This window comes from Haplochromis burtoni, unplaced genomic scaffold (assembly GCF_018398535.1).
Source record: "Haplochromis burtoni strain Fernald_Lab_line unplaced genomic scaffold, NCSU_Asbu1 Contig_192, whole genome shotgun sequence".
Taxonomy (NCBI): domain Eukaryota; kingdom Metazoa; phylum Chordata; class Actinopteri; order Cichliformes; family Cichlidae; genus Haplochromis; species Haplochromis burtoni.
Window position 1 is genome coordinate 366301 of NW_024582553.1, and position 24477 is coordinate 390777.

General features: G+C 41.2%; 1 protein-coding gene across 3 annotated transcripts in view; it reads right to left on the reverse strand.

Annotated features, from left to right (window-relative positions):
• Nucleotides 1-24477, reverse strand: part of LOC102293212 (ankyrin repeat and fibronectin type-III domain-containing protein 1) — a 152542-nt gene that overhangs the window by 103649 nt on the left and 24416 nt on the right. For 2 of the 3 annotated variants that reach the window (XM_014337879.2, XM_005935554.3), the window contains 2 exons: nucleotides 15468-15649; nucleotides 9103-9332 (listed from right to left, as the gene is read on the reverse strand). In XM_014337879.2, the coding sequence (XP_014193365.1) occupies nucleotides 9103-9332; nucleotides 15468-15649 (412 nt within the window). Of the gene's footprint in view, nucleotides 1-9102; nucleotides 9333-9632; nucleotides 9847-15467; nucleotides 15650-24477 lie in introns of those variants that run through there. The other variant, XM_014337882.2, reaches the window with a different exon arrangement.

A 24477-nucleotide genomic window follows, 5' to 3' on the forward strand; every position in this document is an offset into this window, starting at 1 on the left:
AACAGCACTGTTTCATTGACACAAAGTGGCCAAGAGCTTGGCTTCTCCTTCCCCTTTCTGCCTGCTGCTGTGCATTCCAATAAAAGTCTCCATAGATAATGAATGCTAGTAGACTGTCCGCAGCCAAAGCTTGGCTCCGATGGCAGTCCACTGTGGTGTCTGTGTGTTAGTCATCTCAGGATGAATGAGTCACCAGAGAGAAACCTCAAGCACCACCCAGGTAACAGTTCAGTCACACAGGCAGTGAACACAGCAGCGAGATGAAGGAGAGACAGCCTGTCAGGCAGGAACTCTATTCTGTGGGATTGTGATGCCACCTTGTGGTCTCCAGAAGAATGAACACAGAAGGCAGAAGCACAGAGACACAAACAGTGGGGAATGTTATCAATGAGACTAGTATTAAATAGAGCAAAAACTGTTGAGCTACACCTCGTTTCTGTATATTCTGCAAGGAAAATGGGAAATAGGTGCACTGATTTATTAAAACGTGCAAATTTACACTGTATGCACGCAGTATATAAGGCAAAAATAATTCAAACACGCTTGAACATCTATATTTGGTATGACCACCTTTATTATTACAGAGCCTAAAATCTCTTATGTAACATTTTTTGTCATTTCTTTAAGTAGTCTGCAGGAATAGGTCTCCAGGCTTCTTGAAGGACATTCAAAGCTCTTGTTTGAATGTCGACTGGCTTTTGTTTTGTTCTCTGTCAAGATGATCCCACACTGCTTCAGTAAGGTGTGCGTCCAGGCTCTGGGGAGGCCAATCCATGACTGACAGTGCTACATTGTGTGTTTGGGATCATTGTCGTGCTGAAAAATGACACCAGTGCCAATCAGATGCTTTCCAGACCGTATTCCATGGTGAATCAAATCTAATGACACTTTTCTGTGTTCATAATTCCATCGATTTTGAGAGGATTCCCAAAATCACAGACCCCAAACCATGACAGAGCCTCCTTACACACAGCTATAGATGCTCACACACACACAGTGTTTTCGGATCACTCTATGGCAATCCCTTTGTTGGTGTAAAAATGACTGTTTTATGCCTGTTAAGCTGTAATATCTTTGGCATTTTTCCTAGGGTTTCCCAGCAACAAAGTTCCTAAAGATATCATTTTAAATTGTTTCTTTGATAAGTTGTCTGTCATGTGCAGACACAGCACTGATCCTTGAGTTAGGTGGGTTTTTTATGTTTGAATGAGGTCAGATGTTGAGTTGCTTCAAAAAGTTTTCAAAAATCATTGTCAGGTAAAAGCTTCAGAAAGTGTGGAGGACTATTGATCAAGATCGCTGAAACAGACTGACTGGTTTCTTGGAAGCAAAATATAAAGACATGATGGGTGGCTTTATATTTGACGGTACGACACCCCTGGTACTCCAGTGTGCACTTAATGATTTGAGTAAAATATATTTTTGTAGTAAGATGTAGTAACCTTGAGCTGAGTATATAGAGAGTCAGTCAGAATGAGAGAAAACAGCAAAGGACTGGAGATCCTTTAAATAATCTTTAAAGAGACAAGACAAGCTCTCGTGTGCTTTACAGCTAGCTGATACAGGATAAACTTGAAGAGAGCACCAGAGACCGGAGAATAAGATGAAAGAGCATCTCATGATAGATCTTACAGGCAGCTTCTCAAAGTGAAAGAAAAGTGAAGGTGTTTTCACCCAGCACTTTATCTTTTCGTGCCCTCATCGTTATACAGCTGGTTGAGTTTTCATATTGGCAATTTGGGATCAAGAGCAGGCTAATCATGAAGAAAAATCCTCACTGCACCAGAATCTCTGATCAAAGACAGCAGAGTATGAAATCGTGGCCTAAACCACGATAACAGAACTAAGCCTGCAAAATGTGATGAAAAACCTCCCAACAAGCAAACACGACAAACCATTCTGGATGCGCAGAAGCTGGATTATCTAATGTATATGTAACAATAATTACTGGTGCATATAGAGCTGCAGTTTGCTATAGAGGCAGGCATAAAAAAAATTGTTCAGCCATTTGGCAATCATTTTTCAGGGGGTGATTTACCAAGTTACAAGTTCCTGGGGTCCAAATTAAAACTATACATCAAGACAGTTTAAAACAATATTAACATTACTCGGGACAACAATGACGATCAGCACTGAGTTAAGTTCCACAAGTGCTGCTTTAGTGAACCTGTGTGATTTTATCTGTTTATCAGAGGGTCCGACCTCTGCACACAGCAGTTTATAATAATTGTTTATGAATATTAGAGCAAAACAGGGCAAAAAAAAATAAAAATGAGAATTAGCTCCCATAACCACTTCTTCCTCTGCCTCCATGTTGGCCACACCGTCAGACTAATTACCCCAGTAATCACTGTGTTAACATTATAAAGGGCCTTGAGGCTGCACTCCTCTATCCTATTTCAACTGAAGTTAGTCAGCCAGAGGAAATTATGAAGCTCTCAAAGTGCTGCTGCTGTCCTTTTTAACTCCGTCATCTCTGACTTTAGGTGATATTGGCACAGTGAATACAAAAATATGACATTGGTAAATGGTAAATGGCCTGTATTTATATAGCGCTTTTCTAGTCCCTAAGGACCCCAAAGCGCTTTACATATCCAGTCATCCACCCATTCACGCACACATTCACACACTGGTGATAGCAAGCTACATTGTAGCCACAGCCACCCTGGGGCGCACTGACAGAGGCGAGGCTGCCGGACACTGGCGCCACCGGGCCCTCTGACCACCACCAGTAGGCAACGGGTGAAGTGTCTTGCCCAAGGACACAACGACCGAGACTGTCCAAGCCGGGGCTCGAACCGGCAACCTTCCGATTACAAGGCGAACTTCCAACTCTTGAGCCACGATCGCCCCACATTACTGCAATCATGCTCACAACATGACTTCCCAGGCTGAGACCCTTACCTACTTTTGTACTGGGTTTTACCCATTACCAGTGATCTATCATTGTGAAATGGCTGGCCCATGCCTAAACCAATGTTCAGAAAACAATTTTGTCAGTGTCTGAAGCCTAATCTGGGGTTTTTATTTTGTTTTTGCTGTTATTTATTCCTCCTTTTGTGCCAGAGAACAAAGAAATCTCATCCTACATATTTATGAATCTGGATCCCAGATATAAAGACAGCAAAACAGACGGGACACGGATAAACATTGGCCTCTGCCACCGGTGAATGCCAGCTTGTTTGCTAACAGGCCAGTGGCAATTAACAAGGTGATTACACACTGCTCTATGAATTAACAATTCACAAAGCTGAGTATCTATGTTATCCTGGCAACTTCATGTGGTACCAGAACATGAAAAAATCCCATGCAGACGATTTGTCGAATCATTACCATAATGATTCGACAAATCGTCTGCATGATTTGTTTTCTTCAATGTGACCTTGAAGAAAACAGTGATGCACTGATTTCTTCAAGGTCACATTTGACCTCTTGTTTAACTCTGGCCTATCATAATGCTGCTGATTTTTCTCATATATAGCGATGGATCCTCTTAAAGTAGCTCTTAAATCTAAACTAAACAGCAGGTACACAACTCTGGCCCCACCTGCTGTTCAAACCTTCTGTTTGCACAGGGCAGCAAATCAGAAAAAAGTTGCCCAAAACGGAGGGTGGCTTTAATCTAGAGGCCCTAAAATGGCTTGTTTCACACAGAAATGTGGGGCTACATCAATGCCCAGTCAGAAAAACAATGACCCATGAATAATGCAAAGCTGCTTTAACAGAGTCCAAAGAATACAAATAAGGAGCTGGAAATGAGCAGAACTGGTCCACTTTAAGCGCTGAAAGCCTGACTGATAAAACACTTTATGTAATAAAGTAAAAACAATAAAGAATCAATTAAAGGCTTGAAGAATAAAAGCTGTGAGCTCTGAGGCTGAGTAGCCACAAACAGACAAACAAAAACACACAGTGTTGCCCCTCAGCCTCCTAGCAGACGCTTCTGTGCTATGAATTTGAATTTGAGGTGACAACTATCTTAAGTTAGATTTTCAGAAACCTTGCCCTAACCCTACCTGCACGTATGGTATGAATTTGAAAATCCTACCTCACTTGCTTCTCAAGTTCTTGTGTTCAAAAACGTGGGTTTTTAGGCCGCCGCCTGCCTGCCCACAAACCCAGCAGGTGGACAACAACATCAGCCTTTTTTACAGCTGAGGGGTAAACACTCTAGGTAGTTATTAAAACAAACTAGCCCTAAAATAAAGTCAATTCTGGGATTCTCAGGAAATTGTTACCAACAAAAGGTGCTCATTCCTGCCCTCTAGTGGACAAGAATCCCACAGACCTACGTCGAATCAGTAATGAGAAAAAAAATGCGTTTGCTGGATTTACGGCTAACAAAAGCATCCAGTGTGATCTATTTTGAGATCACTGAGGTACACAAGCCATCTTAGGATACATCAGATGGTGGCTTAGCAATGAAAACAAATGGAAAGCTCCATGAGCCACGTGAAAAGAACATAGTCCATCCAAACAGAGTTTTATCTTTTTTGTCTGTAGCGTAAATTTGTCTCAGACAGATGGGGAATAAACTAAACTGCTGTCGAGCACGGAGAGTTTCAAACTGTGAAGATGCTTCTGTCCTCCCTCGCTAATTCCAAACACAACTAGGAAGGCTCATTCTTATTATGAACACAATATATTCTGTGTTCTCGGATTCACCAATCACCACAAGTGTTTTGTGAGCAGACGGTCATTCAGGGTATACACCAAGAGTAGAATAAATGTAAATCAGCTGCTTCGTAGACCCCCCGCACTCACCACCTCAGCTCAATGCTTTTCGTTCGAGGTGTAAACAGGCTGACTTACAAATAGATAAAGTGGCGAAGCAGACGTCACAGAAACACTTGTGGTCTTCATCTAAGCCTCGCCAGTGGCCTTTAAATGTCTGATTTTTCAGAGTATTTCTCATGTGTGTTAAGTGTGTTTTTATGAGCCATTATGTGCGAGCACACTCTGTGCCCGTTTCCTGATAACATAAAAGAGCTTAGCCGCAGGCGGCGATATCAAGTTTCTCAAACCAATCCAGGCGACCCAGAGCCTTTGACCAAAGCAGCATGCTGAATATAATTCGCCTTATTCAACAGTCTAGATACCACTGAGATTCCTGCCAGTACAGTATCAGGACTCCTGCCACCATGCGAGGAGCACATCCACGTACGTGATTTGGTTGAAATCTCTCTTGTGGTGTTTCCTGTGGGTTTCCGGTGAATATGGAAATGATGAAAAACAATTATTTGCGTTCCCTGTGCTTTTTTTGTGTGTGTAATTTTTAATATATTGCTTTAATAGAGAATCTATGTGAGTCACCAGAGGATGTGTCAGACCAAAGTGCAGCGAATACGCACGAACATCCCATTATGTAGTTACAGCCATTCGATCAACAGAAATGATACGATCTGTACTTTGATTATGTGGTTAGTCAGCCTCTTAGCTTGCTGTCAGTAGGCTTTGAGTGCATTTGCACGTCAGCCACACATTTAAATAAATAAAGGACACACAGGCACATACATGCATACATATTTACACTGCATAGCCAGCATGTCAAGAGATGAAATTACAGCAGATAGAAACAATAACTGTTGAAAGGCACACTGCTGTCAGTGGAGAAAATGATCCTTCCTGCAAATACAATTTGCAATCCCTTTGTAATATTACAGTAATATTACTCTTGTACACTGCAAACAGTCCAACTACATCATCTGTGGTTTGCATATGGCTTAAACAGGCTTAAAATGTGCTTTTCTACACAAAACCACAAAAACTGTGCAGCTGTTACCTAATGTACACAGCCTTATGTACTGACATAAGGTAAAAAAATTCAAATTTTCTAACAGGCTTGAAAGTCAAGGCTGTTTTACCTCTTTCATGACCTCCTACAAACATTTTGACTCATCACTCCATAAGACCTGAGTTTCATCCCAGTTCTTGTGTAATTTTGCGTACCTCTGCCTTTTCTCCCTCTTGACAGCCACTCTTCCACTGAGAACATTTCTGATGACGCTTCAGGGCAACAGCTAATAGCTCTTTGGCAAACACCTATTGAGTGCTAACATACTATTTTATACCTCTCTTACTGTGGTATTTTTCATAAATTCAGTTAATGAAATGGGAAAAAATCGTGTGTTTTGCAACAAGTTTCTTAATACATAATACTCATATACTCATATTTGCAAACTATGGTAGACTGAATCATTCATCACTGTAAAGTCAGATTAGTCATGATTTAGCTGATCACTCTCCCCCGGGCAGAGTGTCTGCAAAGAAGTGGAGAGAGCTGCATCTGTGCAGCTTTGCTCCTCCAACTTTGCCACATAGCATGCTGTAAGAAAGGTGACAGCTAACTGAGGGCGTTATACAACTGTGGGAAACTCTGGTTTTTATATATGCAGAACTGCAGCGTTTCTTGACTGTGTAGCTTAACAAGTAAAAGTTGACAAAAGTGCGAGGTGTTTTCGGTATCCCGGTGAGCGAGACACATTTTCACTCACAAGTGTACAGCTTGTAACAATATAAAGAAAGGTCAATAAGGGTCGTAAAAGCCACGAGCTGCTTCTGTTCTGGGTAGAGCATGTGATTACTGGTGTTTCAGTCTAAAATACAAAACAGTTTTACCGTGACAGTTGTTGCTGAACAGATAGCACTGCCTGTTGACCTGAAGACCCTGAAGACAGGCCCTCACAGAGTGTGACAGTTTAAAGGGAGATGGCATTGATATCGTTACAACAGGTAATTAACTCGGACCATAATGTAGAGTTTGGCAGCCTTACAAACACGGGTTACTTTCTCTCCTTCTGTTCTCTTACTCCTACCTGAAAGGTTTAGTCTTTTCTTTTTTGTTACAATAACTACAATTCCATTTTTAGTCCAAAGAATGAAAAACACTGAAACATTTTTCCTTTAAACACCTAATCCGCCTCCATTAGTATCTCCGAAAGATACTGTAGATTACTTCTAACATGCGTGCCAGCAGGCAGGCCTTCTGCAGTGTGGGCCGACTTGCGCTAATATTAAGGCATTGTTTCTCTGCTGTGTCACAGTCAACCTCCATAGCACAACACTAAATACTGCAGCACAACAGTTGTTTGCATGAGGCAGCAGGCTGAGGCGCAGTTGTTTTTGTCACGGCAATTTTCGCGTCGCTCTGGAGAGCATACAAGTGTTGAGCAACAACCCGGCTCTGAATGTTTTATCTGTGCATCCGCAAACGAAAAAGAAAAGACTGAGTGATACAGAGAGAAGACAACATATTTAAAGCAGGTATGATGCAGTAGTAAAGTACATTTGACATTTCCTCAATTACAGTGTACTAGAAGACAATACAACGTGAACTCTCACCCCAAAACACCGGCGGCAGGTCATCAGATCCAGTGCTGTTCCCATTTCTAGTAAAGATGGCCAACTGTTTAAATGTGATGGAAGTTAATAAAATGAACTTCTTCCCTTCTATTTTCAGCCTGACTATTGTGACCACGAACTGATCTGACACCAAACTGTTGATTGGCTCAAGTGTATGAAAGGAAAATAAAAAATGGCTAATCTCATTTAAAGTTCAGTTAAGTATATTCTTGTGATCCACATCCAGCAGTATGCCAGAGAAACAACACCCCACACACACCTTAAATTCTCCCACTGAGCTATCCACTAACCTGTCCTGGTCTCCTGTTGCGCCTGTGACACCCGAGAATCAATTACAACGCTTCGGCTGGTAATGAGGTCTCCAATTACCTGATCCACAGGCTAACGGACAATATACAGGTCTTTAATCTTTCATGCGCCTTCAACAAGCCCGCTGCACTCGTCTGGCAGCATTTCCCCCCAAAGATCTGACGCAACCAACACTGTTACATGCAGCTTACGGAATTAAGCTCAAATCAAAACATCATTTTAAGCAGCAAGTGGGGTGATTATACTTTACTAATTAGAAAAAATGAAAGGGACCAGGGCCCAGTAATTTTGGAAGCTTGAAATTAGCCAGCAGCTTTGGGTTTCCTAAGCTGACCACTTGATGGATGTCATTTTAATTGCCAAAGCTCCAAAACTGGAGTAGCTACAGTCCTACAGTCCTCCCTATATATATATAAAATAGACTTTATTTATTTTTACCTATTGTTTCAACTTTAACAGAATAAACTTGAGTACATATGCAAGACTAAAGTAAAATAGGTATCATGTCAACTAAATTCATTGTGTTTTTTGCGGTATTGTTTCCATTTTTTAGCTGCACTGTGGTGCAGTAGTTAGCACTGTTGCCCCTTTCTGTTTACATTTTGCATGTTCTCTGCAAGTGCTTGGCTTCTTCCAAAACTCATGCAATTAAAGGGGTTAGGTTAATTCTTAATTGCCCATAGGTGTGAATGTGAGAGTGAATAGTTGTCTGTCTCCCTGTGTTGGACCTGTGACAGACTGGTGACCTGTCCAGGGCGTACCTCGCGTCTCACCCTAAAGTAGCTGGGTTAGGCCTCAGCCCGCCTGTGACCCTGAATCGGATAAGCAGAAGAGAACGAACGGATGGATGGATAGATTTTGCACCATTTTGCACCTTATGCTGTATTCTCAGGACTGTCAGCCCTAGATTTTTTTCCTTGCATTCTCCTCTTTATCAGCTTTGATCACCATAGTTTCTCTTGCGCATTATCTTTCATGTATCAGGACAACAAAGCTTTAAAGCGATAACTTGTTTTTTGGGGGTTGTTTTTATCATCACATGTTAACAGTTGCCTTCCCTCAGGGTGACGAGCAGGATTTATTTGGTAAAGTTGAAAATAGCCACAGAGTCACAAGCACACAGCTGTATAAATTAATTAAAGATAAGGAAAGAGCGAGTGGGACGAGCTGTCTTCATTTGGGAGCTGCTGTGAATGTCTGCATGAAGCTGCACTCACAGCAAGTGAGAAAACTTAAGTCATGCTCTGCCGAACGGCCATATGTTCTGTGGCCGGAAAAACCTTTAATCCTAAGTGCCTATTTAAATGAGCCGGCTTTGAGATGTGTGAAAAAAGGGGATGAAGGAAACAACGCCATGATGATACAGGATTTAGCTGGACACGGCTGGGTGGGACCGAATCAAATAACAGGAAGTGAAGGAATCAAACTTACAAACTTCCTCTTTAGCTTTCCCTTCCCACGGTTCTGTTTGCCCTCGACCGCAGTCACTGCGCCGAAGTCGGAGCCCATGTCTAGGTGCTCATCGGCTGACATGCTCTTGCGCAGGTAAGCAGCCCGCGCCCGGAAATGGGAGAACGGCGACTGGGAGCGTGGACGGGCCTCGGTGCAGCCGCTAGTCTCATTGTCACCTTCTATGTCATCCTCCAAACGCCAAAGCTCCCCTGGATGAAAACAAAAAGACAAATTGAAAGACAAATTGTCTTTAATTTGTCTTAACTGAAGACAAATAAAGACATCACAGTGGCATTACATGAAGGTAACAATAAGAAGAAAGGAGAAGAAGGGAGAAAAAAGACAGGAGAATAAATGAGAGCAGGACCGACTGGACCGTGCGCAATTACTGGAAACTCACTCTACAAATTCTGAGCTATCATCCCTGATTGCTTCCATAAAACATGTCCAGAAAGTAATTTAGCTTCCTTTATAGGTAAAATACTTTATAACCGCAGCATTATTCTCACCATGCCTCCTGAACAGCGTGATTATGATTTCATATGCTGGACAGAGAGGGCGTTTTTCTCCAAAGCGCTGACATGATGTCTGAGTTCTCACAGTCACACCACAGAGATGGATGAGTGCTGTCAGAAACTGCCTCAGCTCCACTAATCAGAGACAACTTCCATCGCTCTGCATTTGACGGACGTCAGACGTCTTGTCGCATCCCGTCTGCGGCATCTGACCAACGGCATTCAAAAAAAAAAAAAACAACACGCAGCCGTATGCTGAGTAAGCAAAATCAGCCGTCTTCATCAAGGTATTAACAACGACAGCAGTGAAACGTGCTCATGATTCAAATATCATCTCAAATTATAGTAGGAAAATGAGCACACAGTGTACTTCCCAGCCCCCAATGAATCACTGTATAAGGTTAAGAAGGTCAAAGTCTCAGACATTTCTCTGCTGTAAATACTTTTATTAAAACATCAGATAATTGAGTGCAGTCAGGACCACTGGAGTCAAAACCAGAAAAATATATAAAAACTGTTATTTATATGTTTTTCAGTCTATTTGGCTGTAATGCATTTATATGGCTCTGTTCTGGAGAGCCTCCCCGCTCTTCCAAGTGCACCTCTCCTCACATCCATGTGCATATGTGGAAAGTTGGAAAGGTGCAGAGAGCAGCAACAAGAGCCCATCAGAGAACCAAACAGGTATTAATGACGACAGACATGACAGAGCAGAGAGGCTGCAGTGCAAAAACTCCCTTTTTCAGACAGGAGCATTCCTAAATCTGTTTATGTGATATCGTTACCTCATATTACACCATTTCACTCTTTAGTTGGGTTTCTTTAATGCAAATTTTAGTGATTTTCTTTACTGTAGGATTGTGTCGTATGATTGCATTTGGTTTTTACTGTTTCTTTTATTATTTATGTGGATGATTTCTTGAGAGCCTGTCTGTAAACCAAAAGTTTCCCAGCAGGGACGATAAATAAAGAAATGAGAAATGAGGTGGAAAGCCACTAAAATCTTTTATATAGGCTTTCCTGTCAGTTTCATTAAGTTACAGTCCAGTATATTTATTTTAAAGAAAAATATATTAGTTATATGCATTAAATGGGCTACATTTATATTCACACTTTATTAGGTACACCTTACTAATACCAGGCTGGATCTCCTCTTGTCTTCAGAACTGCTGTCAACAAGACGCTGGAAACATCCTTTTTAATTGGCTCCTTGGGGATAAAGTGTTTTTGAATTTGAATGTCCTCAGACATGATGGCATCACACAGTTGCTGCAGATTTGTTAAATGCACTTCCACAATGGGAATCTCCTGTTCCTCCACATCCCAAAGGTGCTCAACTGGATTGAGATTTGGTGGATGTGGAGGTCATTTGAGTACAGTGAACTCAGCAGAAGTCCACACCAGGTGGTCTTCCGCTGCTATACACCATCTGCTTCGAGCTTTAATGCATTGTGAATTCAGAGATGCTCTTCTGCATACCTTGGTTGTAAGTAGTGGGAATCTTTTCAGTTTCTATTGCCTTCCTATAAGCTTGACAAAATCTGGTCATTCTCCCCTGACCTCTGGCACCAGTAAGGCATTTTCAAACTGCCTCTCACTGGATATTTTCTCTCTTGTGTGTTGTGTGGGAAACTCCCAGCAAATACTCAAACCAGCACCAGCACTTAACTGTATAGATACAGTGGGTCCAGTGCAGTGGTTTTTACATTTGCATAACAATTGAAAGATCCCCAGTTTAATCCTGGGAGGATCAAAGAAGAGCACACTGCTTGGACACATGTGGAGATACCTGCTGTGGTGACAGCTTGTGACTAAGCGAGGAGCTGAAAAGTCATTTTTCTGTTATTTATTTATTTTTATTTTTTGGTACACACATAGCTCTTTTTCCCCTCACACCCTGGGGCTCAAACCTCTGGAGGCACCCCGCTCTACCTCCCGAGCCACAGCTGCTGTGATTCATTATTCATTATATCCATTATTAAAAGAGTAAAACTGCAGCTCTTTTGGCAGTGAGTGTTTTGTGTGAGCTTATGAATGATCTCCAGAGTGTGAAATATAACCTGTGTATCAGTTCCACAGTCTGAGCTGCAGCCAAAGCCGGGCCAAATAATAAAAGCAACAAAATGACTGAGCCTGATCCCTAATACAGGATGTTGCTTAAATCCACAAACCGAATGCAGCTGGATTATTAAACAACTTGGATTTTTAGAAAAAGTTGTCTGCATACCGAGACATAAACAGAGGTAGAGAGAGAAAGAAAGAGGGAGGCAGCATCATGGTCGATGACAGTGGTCGCTAGGCAACAAGCAGCCACGTGAGACCAAACTCTCTCTCAATTTGATATTTTCAGCAGAGCAGGAGCCGTGGAAGAAAAAAAATAGGCAGAGAGACAGACACCAACACGCCATCAGACCCAGATAATTAGTCTAGATGTAAAAGGACATAAGATGGAAGCACTTGGGCTAAATCAACCAATCACTGACAGAGAGCTGAGTTATTAGACGTAGTAAAGGAGAAGATTTATCGGATCAGAGCAGCGAGGGCTCGGGATTCACTCGATGCTACTCGGCCAAAGTGGGTTAGTGATGACATTCACATAGTTCAAACTGCAGCCAAAATAGGACAGAGAAATGTAACGAGAGGGAGGAAAAGGGAAGCAGGGATACTGGAAGTCTCTTTCAGAGACAATGGATTCACTTCTGCCATGTTCACTTTAGTCATGAATTTTAACAAATAAGCTCTCTTATTGTATTAAATGTAGTTTATTACTGAACCTAAACATCTAAGTAACTTTAATACATTTATTAAAAAAAAACACTTTCATACCACCATAGATGGAAGTGGCGATATTATTCTTATTTAAAGTTCCAGATTTGTATTCTTGGAGTAGCTTTTACATGATTCACAGATCGAAATAATCCTCACACAGCCCCTCAGTTCACTCTTTCTGAAACAGGACATTTATTCTCTGTCACTCTTCCTATTACGCTACGCTACATAAAAGGCAATGCTACCAGTGTAGGAAAACCTTAACTCTCTATATATTAAGTCTCCTTCATTTTAATAGTTCACTTATAATATAAATAGTAAAAAACATCAGTAGGTTAAAGCAGACCAGACTGCAAGCAGACCAGCAATGAACTGAAGAAACACCTGTGAGTTAAAGCTCAGGGCACAGCCGAGCAGTCTCACACAGGAGCTGGTGTTAACTAAAGTTGTCGCCTCGCTTTAGTCATCCGCAAAGTGTGCAGATCAGCTGCGTCCTCAGTAAACTAGAAAAGAGAGCACTGGCATGAGTTGTTTTTTGTTTTTTTTTTTACAGTATTTTGATGTGAATTATTTTGAACACAATGTGAATTTCTCATTTTTAATAATCACGGTCAAATCCAGTTTATTGTGACAACACCAGTTTCTTGTATGTAGAAGGTTTTTACAGATGGGTAGGTCTGCCGTACTCGCAACTACGACTATGACCATAATAATCATATCAGTTCTCAATGACATCACACAGAGCCAAAAGTAGAAAACAGCCGTCCGATTATTTTAGTATATTCACCTATGGTATCAATTAAAAACTCCTACATTGGCTCGTTCTCGAGTTATCCCATTAAGTTGCAATATATTTGACCTCTCAGGGCCACCGTAGAATACTCTGTCCTCAACGAAGTGGCTCACAGTAGGTGAGAAGCATGGAAATGCTGATGTTATCACTGACATAACCTTGTTCAGTATTTTCTTCTACACCATAACAAATATCATTCACACAGCTTTCTATGAAATATCATGATATCATTTTGAGCCTACATCTCAAATAGTAGGTCCACCTTAACATAAATCAACCTCAGAAAGGTTTACTTTCAGGTTGCTTGATCTTATTATTTATAATTTTCTGTACACATGTATCATGTGAGGTCGCATTCGCATTGATTGAAATTTGTACCAGCACTGACTGCAGAGCCGGGAGACAGCGAAAGAAGACAGAAGCCAATCAAGAAAGAGGGGAGGCAAAATAAAGCCCTTGCTGTATCAGCATCTCGTCCCCTCTAAGCCCTCTCACGCACTCTGAAATGCGCCGCTCCACAATGACCTTCATGGTGAAGAGAACGAAAATATCAGGTATCTTCTGGATGAGATTTTTTTTTCATTACAATGTGAGCAGCTGTTTTAGCTCATTTCAAAGTTTTTACCACCTATGTTGCTGCCTGTGTCTCTGCCAATCCAGTGGGACTGAGTGACTTCAAGAGGAACCTATTTTTTTCTTATTTTATTTAGGTCTTCCTCTCTGATGCTGGCTGCGTCTTTTTTGGAGTTACATACTTCTTGCAGTTTCAGGATGAGCTCCTGTGCAGATTTCTCTTGTATTAAACATCACAAGTGAGAATGATAACGTGGTATTTTCCGCCTTAATCCAACATTTGAAATATGCCAAAAGTCATCTCTTCTCTCAGAGCTCCATGCTGTCAAGCTGAGTGACATCAGTCAGCAGTGATAGTGAAAGTGTATGTCTATCAATACGTGTGAATGAGGAGACAAGCGTTAGGATGTCTAGCTCGATGTCTAGCCTTGATCTTTAGCTTTGAGCTCTGGTTTGATGGTGCTTGGCTTGTTCAGGGTTGAAGGGAAGATTAGTTTCCAAATCAGGCACTTTGAAAAAGTATCTGAGCTGCTTGAAGAAATTAGAAATGCACTGCCTAAATGGCACAAGCAGAGATTTCATGAGAAATGATTTAAATTGGCCATAATGTTTAGTTTTTGTCTTAACAGATAATCAAAGGCTTGCATTAATTCACTTGCATTAAATCGAAATTTCCCCGATTCATTTCTCTCCTGCCTTCAGTTTCAGATGTCTGCTATTGTGGTGTTTCTATAGAAGAGCTCTTTTTGATCTATACAAATCAAAGCCCAACTGTGAGGGGCTTTCTTTCACATAAAAATCCCTGCCACCTATAAATGTTTTCATCCTCAAAAAAAGCCCTCATTTGTCTTTAAGATGAAAGCCTTCGCTGTCAGTGGGCTTACACCGTCAGAATTCTCCATGACAGTTTCCCCTCTCCTGGGAGGGAGCGGCGTTTGATTCCTACACAAGAGGAGGAGAGAGGAGAGAAAACAGTGAAAGGATATACACTGTTTTCTCTTGTACATGCAGCTGCTGAGACAGATGGCTGCTGGGCGCTCTCAGCCAAGTGAAGCATAAGACAGGATATCCACAAAACCAATGCAGGTGTGGGCATTTGAACAGAAATAAGAAGATTTTAGCTTGAGCTTTTACTGCCCTTTAAACTCTTGTATCGCCGCCACAAGATCATTTTCAAATAACTAACCCTTTGAGTTGCGCTCAGGCCAGAGACTGCCGTTTCATGGTGAAAAATGAAAGACAGAGCAAAATTCACCAAGAAAAAAAGAGCACTTCTAGGTTAAACCCAAGTGGCAAATTTCATACAGGGTGCCTTTACACTTGCTCAGTATCTGCAAGCTGCTTTGCAACCCACCTCTGCCACACTTCCTCCTTTTCATGCTGTTTCTTACTTTATCCATGCCAAGTATGTTTTGAGCAGGGGTCTTGCTGCTGCTGCTTTCCCCACCTCCATCTTTCCATAGATACACCATAGAGAGGTGGAGAGGTCCTACCACAGGGTCAATTTTCCCTCAAATTACTGCAGATTGAAATTATAATCACCTTTTTCAAACAAAAGTGGTCATGGCCTGACCACAAAGTGGTTAATTGCATCACTTTGATTGTAACAAGTCGCTTGATATTGTTTCTCCAAACTCTGTTAGCTGAAAAAAAATAAGCTAGCTGTGTGGTGCTAGCTTCCATTTTGTCTTTACCTGCAGGTGGCAAAGTGCAGGCCTTTGAGTGGCTGGTGGCAACTGGAGGATTCTTCATGCGCGGAGGACTCCCGCCAATGAGATCAGAGTGGTGGACCCTGGAGACCGTTGGAGACTGGGGGATGCTGGGGAGGGTACGCGACTTAGCCAGTATGGGTCGCTGTAGCTTCCTTTCCAGCGACCTGCATAGACAGCATAAATGGTCAATTGCACGGATCGTTACAATACCACAGCCAAATCCAACATCAGCACTAACACTGACTCAGGCACATACTGGTAGACAAATACAACTTACTGTTAATGAGCAACAAAAGTATCTTTGCCAATCAATAGCTAAATTGCTTCCACCTCAGTATAATCAACCCGAAGGTCATTTGGAACACTAGAACAGTAGATCGTTAGTGGACTGAACACTGTCCAATGGGACGCAAATCAATGGCTACAATCACAAGATCGGCTTAACAAATTGGTGACAAGCACACATCCAGGCTTACTTGTGTCTTTTTTATGTTAATATTTTCTCACAGGAGACTGCGTTCCTTGTGCTCTCACAGCCGTGCTGCGTTAGACTGCAACAGATGACTGATATTACATACAAATCCTCTCTGAAACATTTGTGTCTCATTTATAATAGAGACTAAGAATCTGGAAACAACAAACTCAGTACTGACTCAGTGCATTGAGTCCACCTCCAATGCCACTTCCGATCAGATTGATGTGCTGAGATTTAATGAAACGTGGCCGGCATAGCAGACATCAGCCTGGTGGAGCTGGAAGACATCTGACCTCCAGATTTTAGCGTGACAAGCCTGGGTACTAAACACATGATCCCCAGCTGAAAATGAGTTGAAGACATGCAAGCTGAATTCTCAGAGGCTGATTTTTCCTGAAAGCTTCAGGGGAAAGTTTTTATCTGTGATTAAATGTGTGTTTTGTTTTAATATATACACAAATGTATATATATATTATCTCATATCATATAATATGAGATAACCGTTTCATTTTGAGCATTTTTAAGATGAAACAAGACCACCACTTGCAGATTTGGACAACAAAACAAGCTGTTAAATTTCATAAGCCGGCATAATGGTGTGTCATTACACCAGCATATGCCTTAGAGAGCAAGTGTGCCTGCATGCAAATTTCAAACCTCTCTGTCTTTTTGGGTGTTTTTCATTTTTCCTCTCTCATTTGCCATCTAGTCCTGTTTGTTTCATTGTGATTTGTCAGCCCTGCAACCCAGATTACGTTCCAAAAACTAACAACAGTTCCACATTTTATTATGTGGAACTGTTGTTAACAATTAGAATTGCAGTTTTGCAATTATTTATAAGGTCTGAGGCAGAAATTAACTTTACTAATTTGCTGGGAAATAAACACGAGAGTTAAATGTTGCAGTACTGTGCAAAAGTGTCGAGTGACTCCTCATCCTTTTGTATTTTGCTCCCAAAGAGCCAGACTTTTATTGTCATTGTTTAAGAGTTCTTGAGCCATAGTTCTCCAGGCCTTGTACCTGACCATTTTCAGAGGAATCTATTTTTTGTTTGTTAATACTTGCCTATGAATAATTCAAACATTAATAAGGCACCTAACTCAAGGGCTGAGCCAATATTGTGTCTACACATAACAGACACCTTGGCAAAAAAAAACAAAAAAACATTTAAAAATATATCTTCAGGCACTTTGTTACTAGCAGCCTGTGCAAAAACACATTATTTATTCCCATTCTTTAGTTGAATCTATGAAAAGATATGAAAAGAAAAGTCACAGTTTGGCAGGTATTAAATATTTTTGCACCAACAAGGACATCAAATTGCCATATTTCAGTATGTTGCACACTGTGTACTCAAAACAACTGAAGAAACCGAAACCATGCAATACCATCTGAAAAGCATCTGATTCACAACAACTTTTTTCAGCATGGCAGCAATCCAATCCAATATACACTGACAATACAATAAAAGCATATCTGCTTAGAAAAACACAATGCAACACAATCAGTCACGGCCTCCCCAGACCCCAAACTCATCATTATTGAAGAAGAGCTTGCAATGTCCTTCCTGAAGACTACTTAAAGAGATGACAAGAAAGCTTTCCTAATAGGGTTCAGTGTTTAGAAATGAAGGTGGTCATACCAAATATCGACTCTCAAGCTCAACAGAATTGTACAAACTCTGTGTTTGGCTTACATATACTCTGTATGTTTGCACTTTTTAGTGAATCGCTGCACCTATTTCTCATCTCCACAGTAAAATCTAAAGAAATGAAGAGTGACTTTTGCAGATGACTGCAGATCATTTACTAAGCATGAATGATGACTCGACTGTCTTGAGTTCTTGGCAGACAACCTTACGGTGATTACAGGACTGCCCCTATGAGCTAATGTAAACATCTTGTTTGTAAGTGTTCCCATTCAAAAGATTCAAAAACATGTACTCTACAGATAAATCTACCTGTTACCACCAGAGCAGGTAGAGTAAGGTAAGAGCTCTTAAAGGGCTGGAAAAAGCAGAGGCTTGTGCAGCATGTACGCATTAATCACAGTCTAGATTCATTCAGCAGACATCAACCAAGGCCTCAATAAACTAAATAGGTTGAGTGAACCATACAATAAAAACGAGAATGAAATTCTGTATTCTGTATAACAAAATTCTATAACCTCTTCAAATGTTTCAGAGAAGCTCACAGCCACTGATTCAAATCATATACCATCTTATTCCATTAAATTTATGTTGTCTCCACTGTGCTGCTGTTTATGTCGTGCTGTTTTTCTGCTTTGTGGGACATTTATTTTTATGTATCATAATGTGTTTCTAACTGTTACGCTCAGCAGAACAGGAGCCTGCTGTAAACCACTTTAAATTGAGTCAGGCCAGTTAAACATGACTTATTTAATGTAATGAATGGAATGATTGAAGGGATAAAAACGCCTGGGCGGACTAAGTGACAAACAGAAGCATCGTGTGTACCATTTTGTGTACATTACCGAAGGATGGGCATTAACTTGTTCATCACAGAATGATTTGCCATCGGCAATCATTCACTGTGGGCTGGCTGAAGCAAATGAATCACTGTATACTCCCATCACTGTATAGTAAAGTTGCCCGTTTAATCCAATTAAACATTTCCTGTGCCGATTTGACACACAAGCAGCTGTAACTGGTAACTGTCTGCCAGGCTTCACTTCCACTAATTCGACTCTACCTCTCGACAGTGTTTGAGGGGCTGGTGCATCTTGGAGCGTTGTTTTGCAATTATCAGGCAAATAACATGGTCTGCTGTGAGGTTACTTGTACTAAGAGATTGTCCAAGAAGTCGATGTGCTCTAGTTTCAAGGAGTATTTTATTTGCATGCAATTAACAGGTATCTGTGTTTCTGACAAGCACACATACAGTCTATTGATGCAACTTGCTAACCAAGCAGATAGCTTAGAGTTAATCTCATGTCTTATCCAGTTATGTTGATTTCTTGCTCCAAAAATAACAAGATATCAGCAGCTAAAAAGCTTAAAATTATGCTTTTCCAGCAGGACCTCATAAATCAACTGGCCTCATCACTATGGCTACATCCATCTTTCTGGTAAATGTATCCTTTTAAAGCAAACTTTTTGAGCTGTTACATTTAATTTGACCTCAAATGCAATGCAAAAATCCCAGGTGTCAAAAAATTCTCCTATGTGGTCCGAAACAGGGTGAAAGGCTGGTAACCGTGGCGATACAAATTCAGAAAATGAACAAATTTCATCAAATATCATCAATCTGATGTAAGCCAGACATTAAAGCCTTTCTTCTACACACAGGATCATATCTAATCCATTAAAGAGCTTGCCTTTACGAAAGAAGATTATTAGTCATTAATTAATTCATGAGGAAATCCAATGCTGCAGCTTTATTAAGAAGTGCATGCACTCAGCGGTGAATAGGAGTCTTTTTGGTACCAGCATGTTTTTACAAGCCACTTCAGTAAAACTCAAGTGTGCCGTGTTTGAGGGGGGATACTTATGTTCTCTTTTAATTCCCTTCGATCGCTGGCTCAGGATATGCGGCGTAAGCTCGGGGTTTACTCGGCGCTAGGGAGCTATCAGGTAAACCAACAGCGGGTGCAAAGTCAGCACATCTGCAGGTTTGAGAGGCAAAGCGCTGCCGGCAAGGAAACCGAGAGCTAAAAGAAAACACGGGTGGTGAATTTGTGAATGTTTGACACTGACAAACCGCGTGGTGTGTAATACTTTAATGCTGACTATATACATGTGTGCAGGACTTACACAAATAGAAACTTTGATAGTAATGCAAACTGAAAGCTCTGTTACTCCTCGGCAATCCATACTGACTTGCATGAAAAAGCATCTGCCCGAGGCGCGCGCACACACACACACACACACACACACACACACACACACCTCTTCTCAGTGAGCATAAGATGAAATAACTCAGAGTCCACGGATAAACAAACGCACACACATACAACTGCACTGACACACACGTGCGCAAACACAGTTGTTGGCCTCCCACCAGCACATCATGATGATAACACACTGTGCTGAACAGCCGGCCCAGGCCACTCTGACAATTTGGGCTTCACTCATCCAACAAACCTGTTGCTTAGCGACTCTGACTACAAACGGGGGAGACGAGAGATCGCCGGAGAGGCTTATTCTTGCTTCCCAGCAGCAATTTATACTTTCATAAAAACAGCGTCTCGCCCAGGGTTGCGAGCATCAAGTGCACCACGTTTTGTGGGGTGTTTCTTTTTTCTTTTTTTTTGTCACCGAATTTATTATCGCTTATATTTTAGTCGAGCTTTCTTTGGCAGTGTACATTTGTGCGAGCGCTCTGAGTGAAATAAAATGACACTACAACAAATGGGTGACATTTTTTTTCTTAGAAATAACAGAAGAATGCATGAAGAAGAACATTAATTAAAGATGTGGAGGGGCTCACGAGGAAAAAAGGTCACCATGCAGAGAGATCTTGACCAGGAGTCAAACTTCTGACCTTATGATTGAAAAGCAATGTTTTTATGTGGTGTGGGTGGTTTGTGGGCTACAATGTTACTCCTGGATTGGCATCATCAAGCCTTAACAATTAAACTGATTTTGCAACAGTGTTTGAGAAAGACAGGGACTTGTGGTGAATTTGTGGTTCTGTGGATGTGTCCTTCAGTGTTGGAATTGGTATTGGTCTACAGAGAGCTTAGCATGCGTGCAACCTACACACATGTGCGTTGAACTTTGGTTGAAAAGTGGTCCGGAACAGGAAAGTGGGAGAAGCACAGACGGTGGCTACAGAGGACAGTTTTCATTGTTTTTAGCATTCGGCTTCACTTCAGCTCTCTGTGTGTTAAAAGTGTGTGCAGCGCAACAGCACAAGAAGTTGAAGGACATTGCACCCTTAGCTTCGATGTCCTTCTGAATCGATCATAAGTTAAGCCTGCCCTAAAGTACACCTTGCATTTTGAATCTAATGAAGCAGTAATATACAAAATGAGCATCACGTTTTATTCCATAGGATAAGAAACTAACACATGAGACCACACGCTTATGGATAAAGTGTTTCATGAGGTCATAAATCAGGTGATAAGTTGGATCCTTTTCTCACAGATTTATATACAAACAGACTTCATTATGCAACAAGAGGAGCCGCCACCTGCTGGCGATTAGAGCAAGTGCAGGTTCAAGGCACTTCAGCATCGAGACGTGTAAGCTCTGTCTACTTTTTATAGCCATCCTCTGGTAAAAACAGAATCACGTGTTTGAGTGTTGTTGTGTTTTAAGCACTCACCCGGTTTGTTTTCCTTGTTTTTTTTTGGGGTGGAAGGAGCACTTCTCTATATCTTTGAACGCTTGACTTAACATGAAAAGACTGCAAAAAAAGCCTCTGTTCTCTGTCTCAGTGCAGACTAAAATTAGATTTGTTTCTACAAGAACACATTCTGGTACAACAGAAGCACAGCAATTTGTATTAGTGACCTATATTAATTCCAAAAGTAGCACGTGCAGTGCCTTCAGTCCTTTTTGGTAATCTGATGTGAAACTGTTGAAGTATTTTTCCATTGAATGCTATGTAAGGGTTCTTCCAGCCTCAGAATGGGTCTCTGGGAGTAAATACACACAGCAGTAAGTCTGATCACCACACGCGCAAAGGCATTTAACAGAAAACGGTGTTTGATTAAAACGAATGTACACTATGCTTAAGTAGATGAAGCGCTAGCTGATAAAAGACATTGGAGGATGGGTTATGAAGACTTTTGAAGAAACATCCTATGCTGGGGATAGAGATGGGGGTTGGCTGTGCTGGTGAATGTAGCTGCGTAGAAAGAACTATCTATGGTGCTGAACTGACTTAAAGCACACTCGCAGAGCACAGCAAGTGCACATCCTCATACTTGTTTACACACGTGCCCACGTTTTCATGCTCCGAACTTCAGTTCCAAACTTTTGCCCTTCTTGTCTTCACATGCTTTCATGAATTTGTCTTCTTAACAATTTTATAGATTTTCGAAAGATTGTAATCCATAGAAATCACAGACCTGTGATGTAAGTGTAGTATTTATTTTATTGTTGAGTTTAAATGTAACTTATTGAGAAGAAATTGGTCAAAAAGAAATAAGAGCAGATTAAGTGACAAGCGGGAGAAAAGGCTATTCTACATTACGTAAAGATGGACATTAACTTGTTCATTACAGACTGACTCACCATTACCCATCATTCACTGTGGACTGACCTTGTTGTCACTATACATTATGCTAATGGTTGTACCTGAGAGGGGCCATGCAGCAGTAAAAGATGACTGAAAATACAGCCTGTCTCATGTAGTAAGGAAATTTTGCAGTTACTTGTTTAATCTAAAGCCTTTAGCACTTTGAAATCATGCTTTTCTTACAAGGGATGTAATCAGAACCAGTACTTCTGATATCTTTAAATACCAAAATTCATTGTTTTTTGTGATTGTGCTGTTTTGTAGTTTTTCCTGTACATACTGAGCCTGCAGATCTTCCCGGACTGACAGCGGCAGTATTGTAGTCTTGTCTAGTCAAGTCTCCATTGGCTAACATATTTAGAATGGCCAACGTTGCATAAATTCTTAAAGCTGTGTTGACAGTGGAAATTACGGGGCAACCAGCAACCACAGAAAGTGAATTACTTTCAATGACATGAAGCATCTACGGACAACGGGAAATGGGCGGGACCTGAGATAATGTTTTTTCAACTTCCAATTCCGTGTTAACTCGCATAGCACAAAGCATTTCCAAGGTACCACTGTCTGAACACATTCAGCTCCACCTAGACGTTATCACGTGCGCTTCACGTTACCGTAACTCCTCAACCATTTTGAACAAGAGAGCAAATTCAAACGGTTCCTGAAAGATGAGATTACTTCATAACTTTACAGCCAATATTTAAAAAATAAGTCCAGGTGCCCTGTATGATACTTGGGTGTTAAAGGGTTAGGGAGTTTATGTTTAAGTACATAGATCACTCTTTTTTTCTTTGCTACTGTGATATTGAATTAGGTATTGAGAATCACATAACTCTACTGGCACTGGTAACAGCCACTGAATATCTGCATCTGTGACATGATGATTTCTAATAGTAATATGGACGACTTACGAGGGCTGTGCGACCCGCGCTCATTGTTTTAAACTAGTAAGTAGGCTGGTTTGTTGCTGGACTAGCGGACAGTCTCCATTCTGCCCGCTAGAGAGCCACTCTTGCTGTGCCTCAGGTTTCCATCACTCTCACTCTTCGCCCTCTTCACCTGCTGGGTACATCTTTTGCAGCGGCTCTGGTGTCACAATCAAGCCTTCATTATCCCCGGACATTTTGTACCCAATACGTTCTGTAATTAGCATTTACTTCAAGTGTCCATCGCCTGTTTGAAAAGGTACATATCTCACTGAACTCTATCAATCACAAAGCTTTTCTAGACAGGCAAGTACAGCATGAGCTCTTTGTTAGACAACTGTAATGCTGGAGATTACTGAGGCCAGATTTTCATTCATTCACTGAAAACAGAACATTGTTTGATAGCTGTCCCTGCTGAAGTCACTCTCTTTCTCTGCAACCATTAATAAATAATACATCAATCTCTATTTTTGGTCATTTTATTGCCCTTTTTTCCCCCCTCTTCCCTGCTCCTATTCATTTAAAGGCAAAAGAGACAGCTCCAACTTCAACAAAAAAAAAGTCTTGTAGCAACTCTGATAGCCTCAAACCCCTCTGGCTCCTCCTTTATGCACGACAGTGTACCGAGAGAACAAGCATGAGAGTGGGGCAATACAGAGGGAAAGAGAATGATAAAAGAGGCCAAGCGAGAAAGACTGAAAGTAAGACTGGAAGAGATTGAGGGGCGTAGGAAGCGGGTGGCTTGTGAGAAAGAGACAGTGAGTGGGAGAGACAGAGACAAAGAGACTGTGGGGATGAGAGATACTGGATTTGTAATGGCAGGGAATGTGAGTCTTTTTTTTTTTTTTTTTTAAATACACCAGATGTCCACCCACGTTAACACTTCTCCTGTGAGGACGATACGAGATTTGATGGATATATTTTCAAAGTCTAGAGTAGTGGCACTGGTGGGAGTTTTTCACACTGGGGCTCTGATTTTCATTTTTATGCTGGTTGTATAATTTAACACTGACTCAGACGTAATTTTGGGTTCTTGTTAAGAGCAAGGCAAGGTTGATCATTAGAAGGACAGTCGTGCCGGTAAGCAAAAATAGAAACACAGAGCTCTAAACTTAGCGTCGAAGTTTTCTCGTTTTTTTTCGGGGCATTTAGTTTAACGGTAATCAGAGTGAATAACGTTGCCTTTCAGAATTCAGGACGCTAATTGCAGCGCTGCAGTACACAGCAAGAAGTTGTTAGATCTTAGTAGAGCCACGCAAATTGAGTTTGCAGGAGGGTGTGGACAGCTTCTGTTTGACACAAACAAAATTAGCACTGTTGCGGAGGAAGCAATATTTCTAAATCCATCTTCATTATGAATTACAAGACCAATCCGAGAACTAGAA